Source organism: Ascidia mentula, chromosome 3 (assembly GCF_947561715.1).
Source record: "Ascidia mentula chromosome 3, kaAscMent1.1, whole genome shotgun sequence".
Taxonomy (NCBI): domain Eukaryota; kingdom Metazoa; phylum Chordata; class Ascidiacea; order Phlebobranchia; family Ascidiidae; genus Ascidia; species Ascidia mentula.
Window position 1 is genome coordinate 8,826,479 of NC_138568.1, and position 9,093 is coordinate 8,835,571.

At 38.6% G+C, this 9,093-nt stretch overlaps 1 protein-coding gene across 1 annotated transcript; it reads left to right on the top strand.

Moving 5' to 3' along the window:
- Window positions 1-2,435: 2,435 nt before the first annotated feature.
- Window positions 2,436-8,878, top strand: LOC145894862 (uncharacterized). The gene is made up of 16 exons (XM_082983526.1): window positions 2,436-2,604; window positions 2,913-3,127; window positions 3,431-3,580; window positions 3,892-4,033; window positions 4,224-4,356; window positions 4,550-4,697; window positions 4,757-4,918; window positions 4,988-5,043; window positions 5,099-5,224; window positions 5,598-5,791; window positions 5,897-6,136; window positions 6,327-6,496; window positions 6,553-6,682; window positions 7,036-7,136; window positions 7,207-7,382; window positions 8,470-8,878. Exons 1-16 carry the CDS (start codon window positions 2,485-2,487, stop codon window positions 8,541-8,543), a joined length of 2,337 nt encoding a protein of 778 aa, XP_082839652.1. The 5' UTR covers window positions 2,436-2,484; the 3' UTR covers window positions 8,544-8,878.
- Window positions 8,879-9,093: the final 215 nt, after the last annotated feature.

Sequence of the window (9,093 nt, forward strand, 5' to 3'; positions counted from 1 at the left end):
TGTTTAATTTTTCATCTCCATGGCAAAGTAAGTTTTATGCAAACAAATCTACAAATGTTTTTCACGTTGCTAGGAGACAAGTAAACTTTAAACCCACCAACTTGCGCGGAAATTTAGTTTTTCGCCGATGTTTGCCTACGTCCCAGTGCTAACAGCAATAATTAAAGGCCACTGGTCTCCCTAGGATAACTGGAAATTAGACAAACAGGGAACATTGCCGCTGTAACTGGAGCAAGACAACGTTCCGAAAAGTTAAATCCTTCATCAGCGAACCAAAGCCAAAACAGGCCCTGGTTAATGGCAAAAATGCAGTTTGTTTAGATTCCAAAGACCTTGAACGCTGCACGTTTTTTCGTGCGCTGACATTCAGTTGTTCTGGCAGAACAAAACAATCAGTTGACAAAAAGTGGTTTTCCTTTGAAAGTCGTGGTAGTATGTTATGCGTTTTGGGTGGCTGTCTCAGGTCCGATGCGGTCGGTTGCAGCCCATTCCCTCCAACTGCATTCCGCTACGTTCCTTCGCAATTTCTGTCTGAAAATCGCCATCACATAGGCGCCTGACTCGATAACCTTAAAGGTTTTATCGCGCCATATGCCATTGTAATGTATATTGATGTAAATAGTTTGCATACGACGCAGTAATATTTCATGCAATGGCATGGTTGACAAGATCGCCCCACTGCGCTAGTCCTTGCTTGGTGATCACAGCTGTCGTATCATGATCATAGAGCGTTGCTGTTTAGCCCAGGGTCGAGGGTTCAAACCTCGACTTGTCAGAAAAAAGTTGCTGATCCAGCTAAGCTGCAATGCCTGGTTTGCCAAGCCTGTATACCTAATAATTTGCATACGTTGTCGTCTTTCGCCTAAAATAGATGTATTTGATTTGATTTCAATCACATCTTTTCTTGTTTTACCCTTTATTAGTTCATAGAACGCGCGAATACACCTTTTTTGTGCAAAGGCAAACTTTTTTGTTTGGAGCAGGGAATATAAACACGACTCTCAAGCATTATTAATATGGCTCTCATAGAAGCTACAGTTCAGGTCGGCACAAGACATTCCAAAATTAAAATTAAGAATGCAAATGTTTATTCGAATGCAAATTCATTCTTAATTGCAATGCATTTCGCTGCATGTATACGCTGTTGTTTATTGTTTTCCTTTAAGGATATTTTAATATCCTGTTCTGATTTTAGCTCCTATAAACTTGAGGTTTCGCATTTGACTCACTAAAAACTGAAAAAGTCGTATTGAGGTCGAAATGGCATTCTGCGTCTCATAAATTGTGGTGCGAATCATAATACTATGTGTCTTACGAGGTGGTAAGACACATAGTAGCGCGCAGTACTCTGCTCGCCACTTTTGCTGCGTTTTGGTTGAATTATGCGAAACTAAACACAACAAACTTTCCCACAAAAAAGTTTCTGTGGTGCTTTATAGTGTCGAGAGTTCCTTGACCTTGAGGATTTCTGATTGGGGCACTTGGTGCAAAAGTCAGGGTTTTTTTGATAAAAAAATTTGTAAAGATGCATTTTGTTGTACAACCAAGACCTGATTCATATTGGCTGAGACAATAGTTGTCTCTTACTAACACAATGGGAATTTCTGCAGAAAATGGTTTTGACGTCTGAGTGCCTGCTGCAGTATGTTGTCGACGGCTGCTACTGGGGCGTAAACGTTTCCCGGGTAAAAGCATGATATTTGATAGCTCTCCTCGTGAACAAAATATGTTAACTGTGACCAAAAACGCTTACCAAACAAGCGAGCGAAACTGTAAAATAACTTGCCCTATCAAGTTTGCAAACCCAAGTTTCTGATTGCTGTCAGATTATCTAGATATGTAATGTTTAGTCATTTATTTCCATTTGCGGCAAAATAACATTTATAAATAGTGACTGGCTATATCTTAGACATTAAGTGCGAAAGTTTATTTTCCCTCACAGGGAACTTGAGTGGATATTTTTCCGCGGCCTGCATCCATATGTGGACAGTAACTGTTCAGGCGTAAGTTTTCCGTAAAAAAAACAACAGAGCCCAAACATATTATTGCATCAGCAAATATGTCGTAGCCGCTCATGCAAAACGGGACAAGAAGCGTCAGAATAACCCGTTCCGTGCTTGAGTCAGCGAACCAAAATGCCAAAGCCCCAGTTAAATGCTGTGGCAAGTTGGGATTAGCAAAGTAAGCGCTCGAAACTTGAGGCAAATTCACTTTTCATTTTGAATTTGTAGTTTACGAAGTCATTCATGTTGAAAGTCAGGCACATTATAACTGTCATTATTGTCGAAAAGATTTTTTTTTGCTATTGTTTTCTACATTTGCTTCAAAAAAGTTTTCATCTACGTTTTTAATACTTGTTTCATAACCGAAATTCAATTTCACTTGGGTAAACCAGGATTTTTTTTTCAATATATTGTCAAAAATGTCTCAAGATATAGCACATAGATCGACTAGCCTGTATACGGTTTGCTGCTTTGCATTACAATGTTTGTTTTGGAACTTCTTGTTTTTGGCATGTTAATTCTGCAAGGCAGAACCAGTCACCTGCAAGGAGGATCCGCCACTTGGAGAGTCCACGAAAATTTTGGAAACGGCAGTGTAATGGTAAGAAATTATACTGTAACAATGCTACGTACAACATGTTTGCACTTTACCATGTGTGTGTGTGTGTGTGTGTAACACAAAAAACATGTACGATCCTGATCTAATCATTTTGTCGCATCTAAATTTTTCTTCTATTACTTTCCTCCAGTGGCATACTTACGCTATGTTAAAACCCCAATAATCATTACAGCCAATAAATCGCAAGCTTTATTTCAAAAGTTTATTTTAATATCACTTTGAACATTCATGACGTCATGTAGGTAAACGAATGATTCCTGCGTTCGGGCTTTAACTATTCTATTTTTTAGGTTAAAACGACTCTGTCGTACAACATAAGAACTTCATCTTGTCCCTATGCATCATTGACACCAAGGTGTTATTTAACACCAGATGGCGCCACACCCATATCCCATTTTACTTCGTTCGATCACTCATGTGGTGATAACAGTTCAGAGCAATATTGGACCACGACTCAGTTGGTGCAATATGCAGTACATAAGAGCACAGACGCCTGTTTTATGAGGTAAGGCGTTTATTTGACATAAATTCGCCTAAAAAATTTGACGCCAACTAAACAAAATCCAAGCATCTTTTCCTTTCCGCCAGAGTCTGTAGAGCAAACGTGTCAAAAATATGGAAATGGTTGCCAAATAAAAACATAATTTCCAAATTTTACTTTGACCCATGTAAAGGTATATAGATCTTGCCTTTAAAATGCACTAACCTATTTTCATTTAGAAGACGCGATTGTTTTCATGCAATTGTAGAAGGGCAAGTACGATTGTATGTATAAGTTTTATGTTTTAAAAACGCTGTATTTTGCCAGGATTTATTCGGTTGCTTGGATCGGCGGTTTGTCAGGGTACACTCGTTCAGCCAATAGTATATTAAGCTTGCCTTACTTTGTTGATCTACGTGTGAACAATAACGGAAAGGTTAATTCAGCTCCTGTTGCTATTATTCCACCTGTTGTAAAGTAAGTTTTCAAAATTCGACAAATGTTGGTTTTAAGAATGTCTCCTATGTGTCATCTCTTAAAGTATTCCCTTGAATTATTCGTTTGTTATAACATAAAAAGAGCAGCTGATTTAACACATACAAATAAATTTGGAAGAAATGGATCGCAACTTCCTGTCATCGCGATGCTAACGCAATTGCGTTTTACGCGTTTTAACGTGTTTTGTGTGGAGGTTGAATTGCTACGCTATTTAAAATGTCGGCTAAAATAAAATCTATGCACTTTTATGCCATGCCGAAAACGACTGAATTGAAAAAAAAAACATCAAGGTTTTTCATGGGATGTGCGTCGTCGTTATTAATTCCCACCATGGACGAGGACGGTGACATCGTGTCATGTCGCTTTGCAGAGAGCTTGCTGGAGGGAGGCGACGTAATAAGCATGAGTTATCCTCATCTCACACTATATCGAGTAAGTTACAGATTAGTTTTTGAGAAGAAACCTATTGCTCTATTGCAGAGTGTTTCACAAAACTGTAATATTTTACTTACTTTTTACTACCGCATTTACATAAATAAAAAAAGTACCGGTAATACGAATATACAAATCAAGCGTCCTCCAAACCCTCTGAAATACATGCGAATATACTTTTTCTACTTAGAATCCCTGTCGTCTGCAATACGCTGGTACGGCAATTCAAGGAAGGTACCCTGTGGCTCTTATTGTAGAAGATCATCCGGCAGACAACCAAACAGCCGTTAATAGTTACAGTTCTCTGCAGTTTGTTGTGGAAGGTACTATTAAAAACGCAGACGTTTATTGTATAATAATACTATTTGCAAATTAATCAATTCAGACAATAACACCGTGTTTAAACCGGAACCACTGCTTGTGGATGGTAAATCGTTTTTTGGCTCCTAAATGTAAAACAACGGGGATTGGCGCCAAAAAAGCTGAGAACAGCCTATAAAAAATTTACCTTTACAGTGGCATCAGCACCAACGGCGAATTTCTCCTGTAATGAGAAACCTATTTTCGTTGATCCAACGCCTCCAGCCGATCAGGTCATCTCCGTTTCCGAAGGACAAGCAGTTACAATCACTTTACAGGCCAGATCAAGCCACTACACATATAGGTAACATACTTTCATCAATTTAAAAATTGCGCAAATGGGTGAAATGTGCTCTTTTGCAGCATAAGCCGGTTTGGTTTAATCGGGCCAACGAATCTGAATCGATCAGACGTTTTTCGTGTCAGTAATACCAACACCGAATTCAGTATCTCCCTGTCATGGTATCCGGGCGAGAAAGATAGAGGACCAAATTACTTTTGCTTTGAAGCTATAGAACTTAAAGGGTATTTATGACAAAACAACAATACCAAAAATCGTAAATCTCGTTTTAACTTGTAACTATTCCATTGCAGAATCAATAACTGGATTGCTTCTGAGCAAAGGTGCATTACGTTGGTAGTGGGTGAAGGTAACAGATAACTGTAGTGTGAAGCTTGAGCAAACATTTTTCTCTGTATCCACAGAGCGGAATCCTTGTGCAATCGACAACGGCGGATGTAGCGACAGGTGTATACAAGATGCGATTGGATATCACTGCGAATGCGGCCACCTTTGTTGGGTACTTTTGGAAGATCAACGCCGATGTGCTCGTAAGTGACTACCTTTTTAGGGATGCGATTGTCCCCTCTGCTCAGACATTGCAATATTGCAGTATCTACTAGTCTTTTGGTATAAATTGATTTTTACCTGTAAGCTTTAAAATATATGTTATACTCTTCCACACGCACATCTATCTAACCGACTTACAACAACTTTTATGATGTCGAATACTGACTACTGTCAACTACAGAAAGATAAGGATACACCTTTTATTCAATCAAAAATCAGCGTCACACGGCCAACATTTTACGAAACAGATAGGAAAACATCTTAATTTTGAATAACAACTGTCCTTTTATGTTTATAAAGCATAAATATTTCGTATTTTCCCGTGGTAATTATAGCAATTTACTATTTTTGTAGCCAAAATGTACAGAACATGCGCTCGTGGCAGAATGGCAATTACCGTAGAGAAATGTGCAGTGGATGGAAAGATTGGAATCGGTGACTTTGATCCTGAAAACATAGACACAACTTTGGCGGAATGCAGAGATTATGGAAACAACACTCATCACAGTTTCAACTTCGGTTTGAGTAACTGCGGCACAGAAAGATTAGTAAGGAGTTTAAGAAGAGTACTTGCTGCATTTTCCTTGCGCAATATTAGGACAAAAATAGATCGATAGTTTCAATGCGGAAACATGATCATATGTTACGCGCAGGAACGACCCGATGAGCTGGTGCACAAAAACACGTTGAAAATGTGGATTGAAAAGAGTTCCAGTAGTGTTATTACACGCGGTGATTGGTTGTACATCGATTTCATATGCTCCGTGCAAAAATACCAAAATGTTTCTGGTGTTTTTGATCCCCAGGACACTTCCACTATTACCATAGTTTTTGAAGAAGGATTCGCAGAGATTCAGATGGCGTTTGACTTTTATCCAGACTTTAATTTTCAAGTAAGAACCTCAGTTGCTTTACCGGTAAAAAAGAATGAAACAAAATTCTGCCTCATTCTGGTTTTGACGAGCATATAGTGAACCGATTTCGTACTGCTATCAATATATTATCAATATTTTATAAAAAACGACTTTACTTTTACCAAAAAAAATAGCAATTGAAATATAACTCTTATAATTAAAATATTAGAGTCCGTTCGGGCCTGCTGATTACCCTCGCCAATATGACAGCGATGAGAGAATCTACTTTGGTCTGCACGCCGAAAGCACAGATACCGATATTGAGCTGTTTACTGAAAGTTGTACGGCGCTCCCAGAACCTCCAGTGGCAGGAATTTCCTACCCCATGGTAGTGGACGGGTAGGTGTTTTACGGTAATACGTCAAAACGCTTTTAATATTCCACAAATTTCGCAGTTGTCTGCAAGACCCTACGATGTTGATTCATCCGGCTTCCTCTGCGAAACGCAACTTTTTTAGCATTGTGGCTTTTCGGTTTAACGACACCCACGAGAACATTGACAACACGACAGACGTGACAATTTCGGTATAACTTGTAACAGGAAATATATTGAGTGGGGAATAAGTATGGCGATACTGTATTTAGTATGGTTAAAGTATGCGAACTTCAACAAGAAATTGTAGAAGCTTCGTACCGATGGCCACTATGTCGACCTATATAAGGTCTCATCAGTGCAATGTATTGGTTGTTCAACAATAAAGTTTGCGAGAAAATTGCTAAACAATAAAGCTGTACAAACACGACGAAAGTGAATATGGTTTTCAGGCTTTATTATAAAGCAACGTTATTCAGAACTGCTTAATTAAGTGGATGGCACAACAGTACACAATACATCATTTCCAAACTTTGTGTTTTAAAAATTTTTCGTGCTGTTGCAGTGCGAAGTTGTTGTTTGTGTTCAAGGAGTTGCCAATACTCGTTGCTCGAGAGGTTGCGTCAATTCACGTTCCGGCTCTTCGCAATCACGCACCATCTGGAGGTAAAGTCAAGTAGTAAAATAAACAGTCATTAAACACTAAACAGCCATTAAACAGCAAAATATTTTATAGAAGGTCGATTGTTCCAGCAAAAGTCCAACAAGTCAATGAGGAGGAAGAGGAAGAAGGACAGAGCAAGCCAGAGAGAGATCCATCGATCAAACAAACCGATACCATTCCGCTCGCCAAGTCTCCACCTTTCACCATCAGAAATCGTCAAGTTGAAAATTTGGGCAATCCGGAAAACGGTAATTTTTTGTTTTTATTTTGTTTCGCGTTTTAAAGTGCATATGACATGGCCATGACAACTTTGCGTAAAACTAAAGGTACATCTACAACAAACATATATCCAAAGTTTTACGGTTCTATGTCAACTAAAAAATGTAGAAAACTGCACGAAAAGTAACGGCGACCAAAAATCCTAAACATTTTGCGCTGAGGAGAAAAGGACATCACATAAGGCGGTTGCGTCGAAAAAATGCATTGTTTAGATAGGAGAAGGCGCCTGTTTTTGCAGATATCGAATAGTTTCAAACATAGGAGAATCCACAGATTACGTTACCTCAAAGGTCAGGACAGGGTTTTGCATCACACAAAAATTTGGCATTGTGACGTCACGAATCGAAGGCTTATTTGTCCCTAATTAACGGAAGACCATAGGGTCAAGCAGAAACGACATAACTGTGAGTGGACAAACGACAATGCTAAACTAATGGTTTGTCTCTGTCGTGTTTTCAAAAGTTCATGTATCACGTTAGCGATCATAAATGCTGTAACAACAAGAACACCCTGTCCCAGTAACTGTTTTATTATTACACAACTAAATAAGACATAATAGGTCGAACAGCGGCCATCTGTCTTCAGCTTAAATTAACATCAAAATCCGTTTATTGCAATTGTTCACTTTTTGTCCCCTGTTTAATGCAATATTATGCTTAAATCAGTTTTACAATGTTTTCCATTCCTACGCATAAGGCTTGCTGCCAGCACTCGCGCTCGACCGAAGCACCTTCTATGACGTCACGCAACAATATCTCGCTTTCGCACGATTTCGTTCGCAGCGGCAAAAGTGCGACTTTGATCAGCTGTATCTCAGAAACCAGTCGTCGTATCAAGCTACTTTTTTCGCCACAAATGTTTTAAAGTTATGAACATTTCTTAGTTTGATTATTAACATGTTTGATTTTTACGTGTCATATGCTTGACGTGCAATGACGGAACAGGACGGTAATCACAGTTTTCTGTGTACTCGCACAAAAAAATATTGCTCTCCCTTTTTTTGGTTACATGGGAAATGTGCACGGCATCAAATATCATGAATTTTGTATTTTGCAGGCTCACGTGGCGCTGAATTTCAGAAAATCTTATTCGCAATATCCATCTATGTGTGGTGGAGTCTGATGAATTAAACACAATAATTATCTTTCGCAATTGTAATTCTTTTTGCTTTGTACATGACCTGCGCTATTTGATCAAGCTTTTTTATAATGGAAAATCATAACAGCATTTAAATCACTAAAATAACGATTTGTTTTTAGTAAACTGCAGACAGCTAAATAGCTTTCCAATGTAACCAAAAACTAGAAGGCTTATGAAACCTATCATAGGTCTAAACAGTGGTCCTGTCTGCAGCTCACTAAAAAAATTATCGTCTCTATTGCTTATAACGTTTATTTGTGTATATATGTTGATTTTTTGCCAATGAATTTCGGTCTTTAGAACACAAAATAAACATGATAGTTGTAAATAACACTGAAACGTATCGACTCTTTTCTTGATGTAGCTTTTCTGGAAGGTGGTAGTCTCGGTGTGGATCAATTTGAGCTCTATTGTTGTACTGATGAAACACGTTAATTGTTCATAAATAAGTTGCAAGAAAGCTATCTGGGTAACATTAGGTGGGAGGCGAGAGCTAAGGAAGTGTTTTTTTCTGGTCTAGGTTATCAAACGATACGTCTA

Bases quoted from the DNA above. Each gene is read 5' to 3' on its own strand.
- LOC145894862 (XM_082983526.1), top strand. From the start codon at position 2,485: ATGTTTGTTTTGGAACTTCTTGTTTTTGGCATGTTAATTCTGCAAGGC. The intron at 5,792-5,896 runs GTAAGGAGTTTA...TGTTACGCGCAG, and splicing joins ACTGCGGCACAGAAAGATTA to GAACGACCCGATGAGCTGGT. The intron at 7,383-8,469 runs GTAATTTTTTGT...TGTATTTTGCAG, and splicing joins TTTGGGCAATCCGGAAAACG to GCTCACGTGGCGCTGAATTT.